This window comes from Heteronotia binoei, chromosome 5 (assembly GCF_032191835.1).
Source record: "Heteronotia binoei isolate CCM8104 ecotype False Entrance Well chromosome 5, APGP_CSIRO_Hbin_v1, whole genome shotgun sequence".
NCBI classification, from domain to species: domain Eukaryota; kingdom Metazoa; phylum Chordata; class Lepidosauria; order Squamata; family Gekkonidae; genus Heteronotia; species Heteronotia binoei.
Genome location: NC_083227.1, coordinates 39,236,842 through 39,254,106, shown reverse-complemented (window position 1 = coordinate 39,254,106; position 17,265 = coordinate 39,236,842). Strand labels below are relative to the sequence as shown.

The following is a 17,265-nucleotide window of genomic DNA, read 5'->3' as shown; positions in this document are numbered from 1 at the left end:
ACAGGGTCCCCAGCACCCATGACACTATCCCCCCCCCCAGGGCCCCCCTCCGTCGAGGGGCCTGGGAGGTCGGGGTGGTCGTTGTGGAACCGTTGCACCAAGTCTGGGGCATGAAGATTGTCCACGGGCTCCCAAGACCGGTCTTCTGGGCCGTATCCCTCCCAGTCCACAAGGTACTGGAGGCCTCCACGATGGTACCGGGAGTCCAGGATCTGGCGCACCTCGTATTCTTCTTCATCATCCACCAACACTGGTGGTGGTGGCGGTGGAGAAGGAGGCCGAGCTGGGTCAGGGCGTGCAGCTGGAACAAGGAGGGAGCGATGGAACACGGGGTGAATGCGGAGGTGGGGTGGCAACTGGAGCCTGAAGGCGACGGGGTTTATTTGTTCTAAGACAGGGTAGGGTCCAATGAACCGCGCATCCAGCTTGTGAGACCGACCAGGCCGGCGCAGGTAGCGAGTTGAGAGCCACACCTGATCCCCCGGCTGGATTGGGGGGCCTTCCTGCCTCTTCCGGTCCGCAGCTAGTTTATAGGCTTCCTTGGCCCGCTGTAGCTGCTCTCGGAGCAAGTCTTGGCTGGCGCGGAGTTCTTGCAGGTAGGCCTCAACGGCGGGGACATTCGTGGGTGGCAGGATCGCCGGGAAGAACCGAGGGTGGTACCCGTAGGTTGCAGCAAACGGGGTCATTTGGGTGGAGGAATGGACCGCGTTGTTGTATGCAAATTCCGCTAGAGGCAACAGAGTGATCCAGTCGTCCTGCTGGTAGCAGGTGTAACAGCGGAGATATTGCTCTAGCGTGGCATTGGTGCGCTCTGTCTGACCATCTGTCTGTGGGTGGTAAGCTGAGGACAGGTGCACTCGAGTCCCCAGGCTGGAATGGAGGGCTTGCCAGAACCGAGAGGAGAACTGGGGGCCCCGGTCTGAGATCAGGTGGGCTGGGAGTCCGTGCAGACGAAAGATGTGTTGCAGGTAGAGCTGGGCTGTCTCCTGAGCTGTGGGAAGTTTCGGGCACGGAATGAAGTGGGCCATCTTGGTAAATAGGTCGACGACCACCAAGATGCACGTCTGACCCTTGGATCGTGGAAGTTCCGTGATGAAGTCCATCGAGATGGTATCCCAGGGTCCTGAGGGTGTGGGCAAGGGCTGTAACAACCCCGAGGGTTTGGCTGGGACGTCTTTGGCCCGTCGGCAGACGTCACAGGAGCTGACATAACGGGCAACATCGGAGCGAACTCGTGGCCACCAGAATTCCCGTGTCAGCAAGTGGGTGGTCTTATGTTGTCCAAAGTGCCCAGCGTCGTGGGTCATGCGTAGTACTTCTGCCCGCAAGGGCCCGGGCGGCACATAGAGGCGTTCGTGGTGTAGCAAGAGGCCGCCTCGAGTCGTGAACTCGCCTGTTGAGCCATCTTGGAGTGCCTGGAGGTGTTGCTGGACCCAGGGATCATTGGCCTGGCTAGCACGAATGTCCTCCACGAGTGCTGGTGAAGTGGAGGTGGCTGCAAACACTGAGGGTGGCAGGATGGGAGCAGCAGGCACGGTCTCAGTCGAAGCAGGAGCGTATTCCGGTTTCCGCGAGAGCGCATCGGCTTTCCGGTTCTGGGTATGGGGGATGTAGGTGATCTTGAAGTCAAAGCGGGAGAAGAATAGGGACCACCGGATCTGGCGCTGGTTGAGACGGCGGGTGGTCTGGAGATGCTCCAAGTTCCGGTGGTCGGTGAGCACTTGGACAGGGTGGCGAGCCCCTTCAAGGTAATGTCTCCAAACCTCAAAAGCCACCTTGATCGCGAGCAACTCCCTCTCCCAGATGGTGTAGTTCCTCTCTGCCGCAGTGAGCTGGCGTGAGTAATAGGCGCAGGGCTGGAGTGGCTGGGACGGCTCCTCGCGCTGGGACAGCACTGCTCCCAGGGCCACGTTGGAGGCATCAGCTTCCACCGTAAAGGGAAGCTGGGGGTCGGGGTATCTCAGGAGTGGCCCGGTGGCGAAGCGGGTCTTCAGGGTGGAGAAAGCGTTATCGGCCTCTGGGGACCAGTGGAAAGGTTCTTTGGGGCGGAGTAGTTGAGTCAGGGGTGTTGTCAGAGATGCATAGGCTGGGATGAATTGCCGATAGTAGTTGGCAAAACCAAGGAACCGCTGCAGGTCTTTGCGATTCTGAGGGGCCTGCCAGGTCAGGACCGCTTCCACCTTTTTCGGGTCCATGAGGATTCCCTGTGGTGACACAATGTGACCAAGGAACTCGACGGAGCGCAGGTCAAAGTCGCACTTCTCCAGCTTGGCGTAGAGGCCATGGGCGCGTAGGCGCTGTAGGACCTGGCGGACGTGCTCGGCATGCTGGGCAGGATTGCGGGAGTAAATTAGAATGTCATCCAGGTATATGATTGCGAAGCGGTCGAGCAGGTCCCGGAATACATCATTCATGAACCTCTGGAAGACAGCGGGGGCGTTGGTCAATCCGAAGGGCATCACCAGGTGCTCGTACTGCCCGTATCGGGTCCCAAACGCGGTCTTCCATTCGTCTCCGGGCCGTATGCGCACCAAATTGTACGCTCCGCGGAGGTCCAGCTTGGTGTAGATTTGGGCCCCCTTTAAACGATCCAAGAGTTCAGGGATCAGTGGTAGAGGGTACCGGTCGCGGATGGTGATCTTGTTCAGGGCCCGGTAGTCATTGCACAGCCGGAGCTCCCCGCTTTTCTTCTTCACGAAGAGGACTGGAGCAGACAGGGGAGAAGTTGAGGGTCGGATGAATCCGCGCTTCAGGTTCTTGTCCAGGTAGTCTCGCAAAGCTGCCAACTCAGGCTCCGACATTGGGTACAGACGCCCCACCGGGAGTGGTGCCCCAGGTACCAAATCAATGGCACAGTCATAGGGTCGGTGAGGGGGAAGCTGATCTGCTCCTGTCTCTTCAAAGACATCGGCGAAATCTGCATACTTCTGAGGGAGCTGAGGACCACCACTCGGGATGCCGGCTGCTAGAGTGGTGGGAGGAGTCAGATGGGGGCATGGGTCTCGGAAGCGTAGTTCTTGCTGAGCCCAGTCCACGATGGGGTTGTGCAGCTTCAGCCAGGAAAGGCCTAGAATCAGCGGGAAGCGAGGCATGCGGGCGACATCAAACTGCAGCTGTTCTTGGTGCTGCTGGACGTGGAAGGTGATGGGACAGGTCTCCTGGGTGACGGGGCCAGAACGGAGGAGGCGCCCGTCAATAGCCTCCACCAGTGTCGGAATCTCTTTTGGCTGCACTGGGATCTGGTGCTGCTTTACAAAGGCGGCATCTACGAAACAGTGGGCCGCTCCCGAGTCCAGCATGGCATACACGAACAGCCAGCGTCCATCGGGCAGATGGAGTTTGACTGGTAGCAGGAACGGGCCCGGGGTATCAGCCTGTTGTTCGGAGGACCCAGCTAGTCGCCCCAGGCTGGAGGGTCCACTTACGCCTGGGGCTGGCCTTTTGGCGGCGGTGGCAATGTAGGTCTGGGTATTCGATGTTTAGCAGGGCAGCCAGAGGCATAGTGGCCTGCCGTGCCGCAGTAGAGGCACAGGTTCTGCGTGCGGCGTCTGGCCTTTTCTTCTGGAGTCAGGCGGGGTCGAGCAGCTCCAAGCTGCATAGGCTCACCCTCGTCTCTGGTACTAGCTGGGGATGGGAGAGGAGCCAAGTGGCATGGCGCAGGGAGCTGGCGCCCTCGGGTCTTGGCTTGGCGGCGACTTTCCAGGCGGCCATCGATGCGGAGGCAGAGGGTGATAAGTTCCTGGAGCGTGGGGGGCCGCTCCACCCTGGCCAGTTCGTCCAGGACTTCCTCTGCCAACCCCTCGGTAAACTGGTCCATCTGAGCAGCCTCATTCCACGCCAAGTCTTGGGCCAGGAGCTTGAATTCGGTGGCATACTGAGCCACCGAGGACTGGCCTTGTTTCAGGGCCCTGATTTTCCGGTTGGCTGTGGCTGCTTGGACTGGGTTGGAGAAGGCAGCAGACAGGTGGGCCTCAAACCCCTGGTAATCAGTCAGTAGGGGAGAGGACCCAACCAGTAGGGGTGTGGCCCACTTGGCCGCCTGCCCCTTTAACAGACTAATGATAAAACACACCTTCGTCTTGTCATTGGGGAAGTCCCGTGCTCTTAGTTCAAAGTACAGCTGACACTGTGCCAGGAACGCAGGAAATTCTTCCACAGCACCCCCAAATCTGTCAGGTGGGGGAACTGGGCACTTGGCTGGAGCACTGGCCACAGGTTGTTGCTGCAAGTGCACTACTGCCTGTGTCAGCTGCTGTACCTGGGCTTGGAGGGCAGCCAGTAGTCCTGCGGTTCCACTTGCTTCAGCATCCATCCTGTGGAATGGGTGTTTGTGTGGGTGGAAGCAATCTGTCACGAGCTGGGGCCAGGCCAGGCGAAGTCCAGGGGCAGTCCAAGGTCTGTAACCGGTGAGCAAGAGTGTCCAAGGTGCCAAAGCCAAATCGTTGTCCAGGTATCGTAGGTCAGAGGTTCAGAAGCCGTAGTCAGGGGGTCCAGAAGTCAAGCCAAGGTCAGGAGGTCCAAAGTCAAAAGCCGAAGTGGATGCTAGGACGTCAGGTAGATGACTAGTTGCTTCCACAAAGCCTCCTCCCAAAGCCTACAGCTATATAGCCCTCTGCTGGCTGTTGCCCATTTGGGCTAATTGCTGGCTCAGAGAGGCAGCCAGGATCCTGTTGCAACTCAAGCATCCTTGCTCTTAGAAGGGCCAGAATCCTCTCAAAACTCAGGGCTCAGGGAGCGTCTTGCTTGTGAGCGTGCCGCCCTCCTCCGATCCCTGAGGTCCTGACGGAGGCGGTCACGCACACGCACCACCCGAGAGGGCGAGGCAGGGGGGCTGGGATCTTCTCCAGCAGGAGGCAGGGGCACTGGTGCAGGTGGCAGGGGCACAGTTTCTGCTGCAGGCTCAACTTCCTCTACAGGGTCCCCAGCACCCATGACAAGTGCCCATTTCCTCCCCCCCACACACACACACACTTTCTTATGACCCTGAATCAGGGGGAGGGCCTCGAAACCGGGGGATCCTCTGCCCCCACCAAAGGATTAAGACAATCGAAATAGAGAAACGTGGGAAAATGGAGCAGAAAAAGGAAAGTGTACTTCTGTGAAAGACCAGTCTCAAGATTAATACAAAACTTACAAGTATTTTATAAATGAAAAACAATGTGTCAATTTAAGGTGAAACAAATCACAATTCAATAATAGAACAATACCCATACCCACAACCCAAAGTCTCACAAAAAGCAAATAAATGCCAGTCTATTCAACAGGTAGGTCCAGGCAGTGGTGAAGGTTGATTCTTCAGTGGAGTCCAATGCTCCAATATTTCTTCACAAGATTTCACCGAAGTAATCCAGTGCAGCAAGGCACGTGAAGGGCGCGAGAGGGATGTACTTGAAGCCCAATTTCACCAAAAAGCTTCTACAAGCCGAGTCAGAAGTGATGGCATTACATATCTCTATTCTCAGTGGCGCTGTAGCTCTTGAAGCTCCTTCCCTGTCAAAGGAAGTCCAGGGAAGGAGTTTCAAGAGCTACAATGCCACCGAGGCTTCAAGTACATCCCTGTCGCGTCCTTCATGTGCCTTGCTGCACTGGATTACTTCGGTGAAATCTTGCGAAGAAATATTGGAGCTTTGGACTCTGCAGAAGAATCAACCTTCACCACTGCCTGGACCCACCTGTTGAATAGACTGGCATTTATTTGCTTTTTGTGAGACTTTGGGTTGCGGGCACGGGTATTGTTCTATTATTGATTTGTGATTTATTTCACCTTAAATTGACACATTGTTTTTCATTTATAAAATACTTGTAAATTTTGTATTAATCTTGAGGCTGGTCTTTTGCGGAGGTACATGTTCCTTCTTCTGCCGTACCCAGGGATTGGCAGCCCTAACTTTCAATACATGCCAGAGTTGGTCACCTGTGAGAGGAAATGCTTGCAAACTTGAAATTGGCCTTTTCTACATCCATATTTGCCCCGGTTTCTGAGCACATCCAAATTTTCCCTTCTACATTGTATTTCACTTTCACATCTGTCTGGCTGCACTCCTTATATCTTCTGCATTTGTTTACTGTCATTCAGCATTCAGACCACTTCCAGCACTCTACTGCCCCGTGGTAACCAAGGCCCTTTCTATACTTCCTGCCTGCAGCAGCTTTGACTCACTCCTGATTTTGCTTTGACTCCTGAATAGTCCAGATTTCCCCTCCTGGTCTTTCTACATTCTCAGCTTGCTCCTCTACTTCGTCTGTTTATGCCATCAGAAAGGGAGAAGAATGCCCTGCCTTGTCTCTAGCTCAGTTGCTGGTTCTCTGGCTCTTACTCACATGTAACCAAGCAGATAGGGTTGCCAGATCCAATAGAAGAAATATCTGGGAACTTTGGGGATGGAGCCAGGAGACATTGGAGTGGAACCAGGACAAGGGTGTGACAAACATAACTGAACTTCAAAGGGTGTTCTGGCCATCACATTTAAAGGGACTGCACACTTTTTCAATGCTTTCCCTTTATTGGAAATAATGAAGGATGGGAGCACCGTCTTTTGGGGGTCATATAATTGGACTCCCTGGTCCAATCTTTTTGAACCTTGGAGGATGTTTTGAGGAGAGGCAAATTTGGTGCCTCTACCTCAAAAAACAGGGCCCCCAGAGCCCCAGATACCCGCAGATCAATTCTCCATTATACCCTATAGGTATTGGTCTCCATAGGGAATAATGGAGTGCCCAGCATACATTTCCCTCCCTACTCCCGCTTTCTGATGAACCTGAATGCAGGGGGAGGGCCTCCAAACCAGAGGATCCTCTGCCCCCAACTAGGGTTGCCAAGTCCAATTCAAGAAATATCTGGGGACTTTGGGGGTGGAGCCAAGAGACTTTAGGGGTGGGGCCAGGAGACATTGGGGGCGGAGCCAGGAACAAGGGTGTGACAAGCATAATTGAATTCCAAGAGAGTTCTGGCCATCACATTTAAAGGGATAGCACACCTTCTTAAATGCCTTTCTTCCATAGGAAATAATGAAGGATAGGAGCACCTTCCTTTGGGGCTCATAGAATTAGACCCCCTGGTCCAATCGTTTTGAAACTTGGGGGGGTACTTTGGAGAGAGGCACTAGATACTATACTGAAAAAATTTGATGCCTCTACCTCAAAAAAAAGCTCCCCCAGAGCCCCCGAAACCTCCAGATCAATTCCCTATTATACCTTATGAGAATCGATCTCCACATAGGGAATAATGAAGTGCTCAGCAGACGTTTCCCTCCCTCTCTCCCCCTCCCCCCATTTCTGGAGACTGAAGCGAGGGATTGGCCTCTCTACTCACGAGTTGCTGCCAACTTCTTCACGGTAACACAGATACACCATCCCAAGAGGAAGCCTTTCCTATGGGAGACTGAAGCCTCCAGAGGTGGAAAGGCACATGGTCCTCTGGGGGCGGGAAGCAGCCTGGGAAAGCAGAAGAACCATCGCTGGGACCTGGGGACTGGCAACCCTATTGGAGGGTGGACTGTATGCTATTCTATTCACCTGAGACCTCTTTCTTTACTGAAAAAAGCAGCCTGGGTTACCTAGCAACATCCTTTGACTAGAACTTCCCAGGGGGAAATAAACGAGGCTTTGCCTCCCAGGCTATTTGTGTGGCCTTTGGAGGCTGCATTAGCTGGGAGGCCTTTCATAAGGTCACACTAGCTCTGCAGCCCTTTCTGACAGTGTTTGACAGAGAGGACACAGAGAAGAGTTGGCTTTCTCTGAGGTAAAATTGTTAACATTCCTGGGCCTCAATAGCTGGGGCAGAAAAACATGTCTCTCACAGTTTACTGTTTGCTTCACTGTTTGCTTTCCAGCAGAGTTGTTTGAGGTGGAGGGAGATGGACTGGTATTCCAGACTTCTTACAACAGGCCCTGAGAAGTGGCAGTAGTAATCAGTAAGGCTCTAGGAGAACCTCTCAGCAGAGAACTGTCTCACTCAAAGCTCAGTGGCCTTCTGATATGGCTCTGGCCATATATATATACACACACACACACACATACACACTGTGGCTAATAGCCACTGATGGACCTCTGCTCAATATTTTTATCTAAACCCCTCTTGAAGGTGGCCATGCTTGTGGCCGCCACCACCTCCTGTGGCAGTGAATTCCACATGTTAATCACCCTTTGGGTGAAGAAGTACTTCTTTTTATCCGTTTTAACCTGTCTGCTCAGCAATTTCATCGAATGCCCACGAGTTCTTGTATTGTGAGAAAGGGAGAAAAGTACCTCTTTCTCTACTTTCTCCATCCCATGTATTATCTTGTAAACCTCTATCATGTCACCCCGCAGTCGACGTTTCTCCAAGGTAAAGAGTCCCAAGCGTTTCAACCTTTCTTCATAGGGAAAGTGTTCCAGCCCTTTAATCATTCTAGTTGCCCTTTTCTGGACTTTCTCCAATGCTATCCTTTGAAGTGTGGCGACCAGAACTGCACACAGTACTCCAAATGAGACCGCACCATCGATTTATACAGGGGCATTATGATACTGGCTGATTTGTTTTCAATTCCCTTCCTAATAATTCCCAGCATGGGGTGGGCCTTTTTTATTGCAAACGCACACTTTCTTGACATTTTCAGTGAGTTATCTACCACGGCCCCAAGATCTTTCTCTTGGTCAGTCTCTGCCAGTTTGTATTTGTAGCTGGGATTCTTGGCCCCAATGTGCATTACTTTGCACTTGGCCACACTGAACTGCATCTGCCACGTTGACGCCCACTCACCCAGCCTCAACAGGTTCCTTTGGAGTTCCTCACAATCCTCTCTGGTTCTCACTACCCTGAACAATTTAGTGTCATCCGCAAACTTGGCCACTTCACTGCTCACTCCCAACTCTAAATCATTTATGAACAAGTTAAAGAGCATGGGACCCAGTACCGAGCCCTGCGGCACCCCACTGCTTACCGTCCTCCACTGCGAAGACTGCCCATTTATACTCACTCTCTGCTTCCTATTACTCAGCCAGTTTTTGATCCACAAGAGGACCTGTCCTTTTACTCCATGACTCTCAAGCTTTCTAAGGAGCCTTTGATGAGGAACTTTATCAAAAGCTTTCTGGAAGTCAAGGTAAACAACATCTATCAGGTCTCTTTTGTCCACATGTTTGTTCACCCCCTCAAAGAAATGTAACAGGTTAGTGAAGCAAGATCTTCCCTTACAGAACCCATGCTGAGTCTTCCTCAATAACCCGTGTTCATCAATGTGCCTACTCATTCTGTCCTTGATAATGGTTTCTACCAACTTTCCCAGTATTGAAGTCAGACTGACTGGCCTGTAATTTCCCGGATCTCCTCTGGAACCCTTTTTAAAGATGGGGGTGACATTTGCTACCTTCCAGTCCACAGGAACGGAGGCAGATTTCAATGAAAGATTACAGATTTTTGTCACAAGATCCACAAGTTCAACGTTGAGTTCTTTCAGAACTCTCGGATGTATGCCATCCGGACCCAGTGACTTATTAGTTTTTAATTTGTCTATCAGTTGTAGGACCTCCTCTTTGGCACCTCAATCTGACTCAGGTCTTTCAACACCCCTTCCAAAATTAGTGGTTCTGGGGCGGGCAAAAAGTTCTCATCTTCCACAGTGAAGACGGAGGCAAAAAATACATTCAGCTTCTCAGCCATTTCCCTATCCTCCTTCAGTAATCCTTTTACCCCATGGTCATCCAAGGGCCCCATTGCCTCCCTGGCTGGTTTCCTACTTCTAATATATTTGAAGAAAGTTTTATTGTTGGTCTTTATGTTTTTTGCAATATGCTCCTCATAGTCCCTTTTTGCCTGCCTGATCACAGTCTTGCATTTGATTTGCCACAGCCTGTGTTCCCTTTTACTAATCTCACTTGGACTGGTTTTCCACCGCTTAAAGGAGTCCTTCTTACCTTTTACAGCTTCCATTACTTTGTTTGTTAACCGTGCAGGCCTTTTCTTATGCCTGTTTGTGCCTTTCCTAACTTGTGGTATGTATTTTATCTGAGCTTCTAGGATTATAGTTTTAAATAGTCTCCAAGCTTCCCCAAGGGTTTTGACCGTATTTACCTTTCCTTTCAGTTTCCTCCTCACATGCCTCCTCATCTCAGAGAATTTACCCCTTTTAAAGTTAAACGTGGTTGTGGCGGTCTTTTTGGGCAACTCCCTATTTATACAAACGGTGAAATCAATAACATTATGGTCACTGCTCCCAAGCGGCGCAATCACTTTTACATCTCTCACCAAGTCTTGGGAATTACTTAGGACCAAATCCAGGATCGCCCCACCCCTGGTAGGTTCTGAGACCATCTGCTCCATAGCACAGTCATTGAGAGCATCAAGAAACTCCATCTCTTTCTCTCGACCAGAACACATATTGACCCAATCAATCTGCGGGTAGTTAAAATCACCTATTACGACACAGTTTTTACGTTTAGCCGCTATCTTTAAGCCTTCCATCATATTATAATCGTCCTCTCTCTTTTGATTTGGTGGGCGATAACAAACTCCCATAGTTAAATTTCCTTTTGGGCCCTCTATTTCAACCCAAAGCATTTCTAAAAGGGAATCTAATTCTCTGACCTCAGTCTTACTGGATTGTATATCCTCTCTGACATACAGAGCCACCCCACCTCCAACCCTTCCCTCCCTATCCTTCCAATATAACTTATATCCAGGAATCACCATGTCCCACTGATTCTCCTCATTCCACTAAGTTTCTGAAATTCCCACAATGTCTATGTTTTCTCCCAACACTAAGCATTCCAATTCACCAATTTTACTTCGAACACTTCTAGCATTTGCATACAAACATCTATAATTTCCCAGGCAAGCTAGGCTCGCCACCTTCCTCCTGCCGCCTCGAGACTCTGGCAGACAGTCCATACTGCTTGTCACCATCTCAGTGGACAACTCTGATCCGTTACCCGGTAGAAAAATAGCAGCCAACCCTTCATCTCTTTGAGATGAGTCCTCCCAAACCAGAGACATTTCATCTCCTGTCGGCTTTCCCCCAAGATTTAGTTTAAAAACTGCGGGTCACAGTGAGGCTACCCAATGGTAGTGGGAAGTGCTGACAGACAGAGAGTCAGCCAATAGCTGGTGCAGTACAGTCCCGGTGGCTTCAATGAATCAGGATGCTGGAAATTGCCACCACGGCTTTGATTTTATGACTAAAGGATACTATTTAAAATGAAGTAAACCGCACACAAGAAGCTATCTTTGGAAAATCTCTCTGCTGTTGAAGTTGCTCTAGGCACAGCCATTCTCTTTTCAGTGTGGCACAAAAAAGCAGCCTTTCTCCCCCTCGTAATGTACTACATATCCCAGCAGATATTGGGTGAGGGGAGAAGATACAGGGTGAAAATGAGTGTGTGATTGCTAGAGATAATGGGAGGAGTTAAGCACTGGGAAGAAAACTGTTCTAGTTCAGGAAAGTTCAGAATTTGGTCCAAGGCAAATGAAAGGAGTACAGCAACACACTTTGAGTATAACCAGGGCAATTGGAAACTGACAGCTGATTGGACCAAAATGGACATAGGAGGAGGAGGAAAATGCAACAGGATGTGTGGGGGGGGGGGGGGGGTGCGAAAACTGAATGGTATGTGGAAGGGTTTTACAATGTGAAGAAAAACAGCAGTGAAAGAGAGCAAAGCATAGATGTAGCTAGGGCCCCAAACCCCTTTTGCTGCAGCTGTTCATTCTCATCCACTATTGAATCACAAATCCTTTCTAAAGTAGAATTGTTTCTGTGGGTATTTAAGTGCCGCCCACTGCCCTCCCATTCCTGCCTCTCTCTCTTTAGGCTAATGCCCCTTCCCCATTCTGTTTTCTTTCTCTCCTTCTCCAAAAAAAAAAGAGGACATGTCCCCCTGTTCAGGCAAACTTTTTAAAAAGCCAGAGAGAGCAGAAGAAGGAATTAGTGAATATAAAGGACTAGGAGGGTGATTACAGACCGGTACTTTGGGCTGACTCAGAGATGGCTCTGAAATCAACAAAAAATCCTTCCACAAACAAACATCTGCCACCCTTCCCCATCCCGTAATCCCATCCTCCGGCCTCCACAGGCCAGCTCAAAAAGCTACCACTTCTGAAGTGATAGCAGATTTCTGAGCCGGCAGCCAGTTGCCCAGTCAGCATCTGGAAAAAGCAGGGTGGATGCGAGGTGACTTGACTGTGAAAGTGCCAAGCCACCTCAAGTTTTTCCTTAAAAACTGTTGGGAATGCATGAGCACTTGAGTGCTTAACGTTGAGGAAGAAAGAACGGTCTGGCTTCTGAGGCGCCTCTGCATCTGGAGGTGCCCAGCCATCTGGCAGCGGGGATGGAGGTGCTTCTCTGGGGAGCATGTGGAGGCTGTTTTTGAGCTGGTCCAATTTGGGACGCCTCCTAACCACCCCAAACTGCCCATCTGTTATCACCTGGGGATTCCCTGCTCCCAAATGTGTCAGTCTTGCATCTGTGGGCCTGGATTTCTCCCCTCCCTCTCTTTTTGCAGAATCATGGAGGGAGGGAGGGGCTGAGCTAGCAGTCGAAAGTTTTGAAAGATGTTTGCCTTTCACATCAACTTAGACAAAGCAGCCAGCTGGTTCCATGAGTTAAGCTTTGTACTCTGTATGCAAGGGTTATCTGTTTAAGCCCTGTGGTGGACAGGAACATGGGGGGCAGACTTTTAAATTTAAAAAAACCTCAGGGATCACTGGTGAAAAAAATTACGGAACTGTGAGGTCATCAGAGTAACTTCCTGCTTTCCTTTCCTCTTTTTTTCTGTTTTAACAAGTTTTATTAAGTTTTACAGGGTAAATTAGGGAACTGGGGGAAGGATCAGGGATAGGGTACAGAAAATAAAAGAGTAGATTACAGTTACTGCTACATTAAAAAACAACAAAGAAAAAAGTATATTCATTATACCTACAAGTATTCAAAATTAGTAGATAGATATTACTTTTAAATTCTACAAGTCTTTTATGACCTTTTGATATTATTATAAAATCCTACTATTTTACAAACTATTTAGTGGCAAATTCCAGATTCTTATCTATCATGTCTATGATCATACAAAACCAAATCTGTGTTTCTTTAATCTACATAGAACAACCAAAGAAAGAAAAAGAAGAAGAGAAAGAAAAGTTCAGATTCTGGTCTTCAATACAAGCTTATTGACCAAGAGGTTTAAGTTTAGAGCAGCAGCAGCTGAGTTTCTGTATCTAACAACCCAATACTGAGAACCGCCATGTAGCTGCGTTTGAGTGTAGAACTAGCGTAGGCAGACGCAGTTGGTTCCCAAAGGGGAGACATTATGCCAGGCAGGGAGGGGGAGTGCGGGTGGATGAGTGAGAGAGAAGCCATCGCCATGGCAATTCTGCCCATGCCCACGCTATTGGACTGCTGCCAAGGCGGGGGTGGGGGAGGGACAGAGTCACGCGAGATCATGGGATTGGCCAGCCTGTTGCACGTGACCGGGAGATGGGGTGGAAAGCCCTTGCCTGAGAGGCCATCAGTCCCCTCACTCCCTCCCACTGTCAGAGACTCTGCCAATGGCAGGCAGACGGGCAGAGGCATGCGCAGACAAGCAGGAAGCACCAAGGGCAGGAGTTCGCTGTCATAGACAGCAGCTGGAATGTGTGTCTGGAAGTGAGCAGGCCACCAAGTCCAGCAGACACCCCCACACACACCCAGACCCCTAATGTCATCCTGACACCCCCTGCTAGGAACACTTCCCCCGGGAGCCACAGAACTCAGAGTGCAAGTCGCTGGGCATGCATCCACCTCATCAGCCCCCCCACTTTATGCCCTGCACACAACAGCCCTATGGGGTCAGGTAGGCTGTCAGCCCAGCCGGGCTGAGGGGTGGCAACCCCCCTCCCCTGTTCAGCCATGCGGGGACAGCATGGTGGCTCATAGCCCTCTCGCCACCCACCCCCAGAAACCAAGTGTGCCCACCCTCCCAGGCATTCCCTTGGAGAGACCACTGACAGAGTGGGGGGGGAGGCGCCCAAGAAATGTGCAGCAGATGCCAAGCAGGAGAGAGAACGGAGGGCACAGCTCAGACTTTATTTTTTCGGAACAGAGTGCAATGGTTTTCCTGGTGCACGTTGGGCAGTCTTGCCATGGGCGAGCGGCAAGCAGGAACAGCTCAGGGAGTGGAGGGAGGGGTGGAGTGCCACACACGGAAGCCACTGTGTTGGATTCCCACCTGCAAAACAGAAAGAGAGATCGAGAGCACCTGCAGGGGCAGCAGCTGAAGGAGCAGGCTGCATTTCAGCTGGCTGCTCTCTTACAGGGACACCCCAGTGGGGTGTTTAAATGTGGGGGGAGGAAGATGGCCTTTGCCATCTCCCTGCCAAGCAGAGAGACGGCAAAGAGAGTTCCCGTGCTCCCCCTCCATTTAAACACCATGGCGGGGTGTTTAAATCTTGGGGGGGGGGGGAGATCACCCACCTTTGCCGTCTCCCTGCCAGGTGGAGAAACAGCAAAGAGAGCTCCCGGGCTTCCCCTCCCAGGTCGGATGTTTGAATGGGGGGGGGCAGATCTCCCACTTTTGCTGGCATTTTTTTTTAAAGCTAAGCATGATATTCTATGGTACTGCGCTTGGTGAGTGTGGAATGCCATTTCATAAAATGAGGTTCGGTTGCGACCTCTGATCAACCAATGACGGGACCGACGCGGCTTAGAACAGAAGGATGGAGGGATGTCTGATCAGGAAATTTGTAAAATTTGTAAAAAAGCTGCGGAGTATAATAGCGACGTGTTAGGGGTGGGTTTAATGGTGAGTGTGACCGCAGCCCAGATCTACTAATTAATGTCAGATCAGGATTCTAATAAGAAATGTGAATGGAAAACATTGCAGGAACCTTACCAAGGTGTCTTGTTTTTCTGATAGTATTGTTTTTAGCACCTTAATCCATCTTGAGTCTCCGGGAGACAGGTAAATTCAATAGAAGTTTAAAATAGTAAATGAATAAATACATAACCAGTTGAAATATACTGTATACTTTACACAGAACTAGTTGCTTCTCTGACTTTGTGGATCATGATGTTTTTGCCTCCTGTGCAGCAATCCCACCCCTTCAGATGTTGGTGAGACAAAATGGCCACTCTACAACCCTGCAGAACAGAATTTCTTTCGCATCAGCACAGAGCCACCTCAAGTCATGAAGCCCTCACCCGCTTGGCACTGCAGTTTTTGGAAGACGCTGTTATCAGAGGCATAGAGGCCCAGTGAGTTGTGGTCCTGAAAGAGGGAGGAGAAGCCCAAATCCACTCCCTGAGGTAGACATTTCCCTTCGGGTCACCCTAGATGATAACACAATGCTAAGGCCATTCTGGAACTGGTTAGGATAGCAACTGAGCTTCTCTGTTTTAATTCCTGCACCAAAATTGGGCAGAGCAAGAGGCATGTCAGGGGAAGGTGCAGGACTAGTCTCTGTTCCTTTGCCTTGCAAAACACTCCATCTCCACACAGGCACCATTCCCCCAATGAGGGTACAGCTCTTACCTGGTAGAACTCATGGGTTTCCACTCGTGTCAGCCTCCCGTAGGGGCCCTAGATAATTTTAAAACATCTATTATTTCTACCCTGCCTTTTGCCCTAATGGAGGCCCAAAGTGGCTTAGGTTGTTTTCTAGGCTTGCCAATCCCCAGATCCCAGCGGGGGATCCCTCGGTTTTTCAGGCTCCTTCCTGCCCCCAGTCAGCTGGCTGCAGTGGGAAAACCTGCTCCCACAACCACCATATGCCTTTCCACCTCGGAAGGCTTAGAAAATTTAGGAAGGACTTGCTTTTTGAAAGGTGTTTGTGCTTTGAAATCTCTGGAGCCAGGCTGAATGGGGGCAGGGCAAGCCTGCAGGAAAACGTGGCTGTTTCATGAAAGGAAGGGAAAGCAGCTCAGGTCCATTTTCAGGGCTTTTACATCCTCTTCAGAAATCGTTTGCACAGTAAAATAGTAACTAGTAAAGGAGAAAGGATGTTTCCCAGTGTTAGTCTGAAGAACTTCGTTGAGTATACAGCATTCAACAACTCCCAGGGTGAGTAAATTGCCCCAGTAAGACCACAAAGTGTGTGCTTCCAAACTGTGCTTATTTTGGCTGGTGTGTGAGTGTGCGTCTGTGTGTGAGAGAGAGAGAGAGAAAAAGGAGTGGAAGTGCGGCCAGCTCCTGGGACAGCCTTTCAGCTCCTACCTTTCAGGACCCAACCTTCCTGAGTAGTAGATAGGGGGCCCCTATCATCATCAAGCCGCATTCCAAAGTAACAGCTGCCCCGCCCACACATGCGCGTGCACACAAAAAAATGAACACCATATGTTTCCTTATGGGGAAGTGATGCAACAGTCCCCGATGGGGGGCTAGGGATCCGCCCACCCCAAGGAATGCCAGATGTTTCCTAAGGGGGAAAGGAGGGTCAGCCACAGGTGTAGCAGGCTTCATATTGTTTGGGGAAAGCGTGTTTTGCAACACAGACATTATTTAGAGAATTGTGGAGATACAACGGTTCTAAGCAGACATAATTTGGAGAGGAGACATACCCAACGGATAAAATGATGGCTTTAAAACTGAACACGGCTAACCTTATACATGTAACACATCCCTTTAACATCAGGTTGCGTGTCGATACAACTCATGCTCTTTAACTTGTTCATTAATGATCAGGAGTCGGGAGTAAGCAGCAAAGTGGCCAAGTTTGCAGATGACACTAAATTGTTCAGGGTGGTGAGAACCAGAGAGGATTGCGAGGCACTCCAAAGGGGTCTGTTGGCAATGTGTGGTGATTACCTTGGGAGAGACCAGTTTCCCAGACACGGTTCTGTGAGAACTCTTGTTTTGACAGCCAGAGCTAGATCAAGTAAGTAACAGTGACTTTAAGCGTGCACCAAGTTGTGAAACACAAGTTCCAGATCATAATAAGAACATGAGAGAAGCCGTGTTGGATCAGGCCAACACTCTGTATCACACAATGGCAAACAAAACAAAACAAAATCCATGTTTCATCAGAAGGTTGACAAGTGGTGCTAGAAGCCCTTCCACTTTGCCCCCCCCAAGCACCAAGAATACAGAGCATCACTGCCCCAGACTGTTCCAATAAAATGCTGTGGCTAATACCCGCTGATGGACCTCTGCTCCATATTTTTATCCAATCCCCTCTTTAAGCTGACTATGCTTGTAGCCTCCACCACCTCCTGCGGAGGTGAATTCCACATGTTAATCACCACACATTGCCAATCTTAAAAAAGGCTCAAGTAAGTAACAGTGACTTTAAGCGTGCACTAGGTTGTGAAACACAAGTTGCAG

General features: G+C 50.4%; 1 protein-coding gene across 5 annotated transcripts in view; it reads left to right on the top strand.

Annotated features, from left to right (window-relative positions):
* LOC132572311 (cholinesterase-like) overlaps positions 1–17,265 on the top strand; it is a 77,510-nt gene that overhangs the window by 4,374 nt on the left and 55,871 nt on the right. Inside the window, exon 2 of one of the 5 annotated variants that reach the window (XR_009555424.1) lies at positions 15,037–15,157. The exons of 3 other annotated variants lie outside the window; for them this stretch is intronic. Coding sequence is in view for 1 of the 2 variants with exons in the window: in XM_060239219.1 (XP_060095202.1) it covers positions 15,037–15,193 (157 nt within the window). In the remaining variant the exon portion in view is untranslated. Of the gene's footprint in view, positions 1–15,036; positions 15,201–17,265 lie in introns of those variants that run through there. One more of the 5 variants, XM_060239219.1, reaches the window with a different exon arrangement.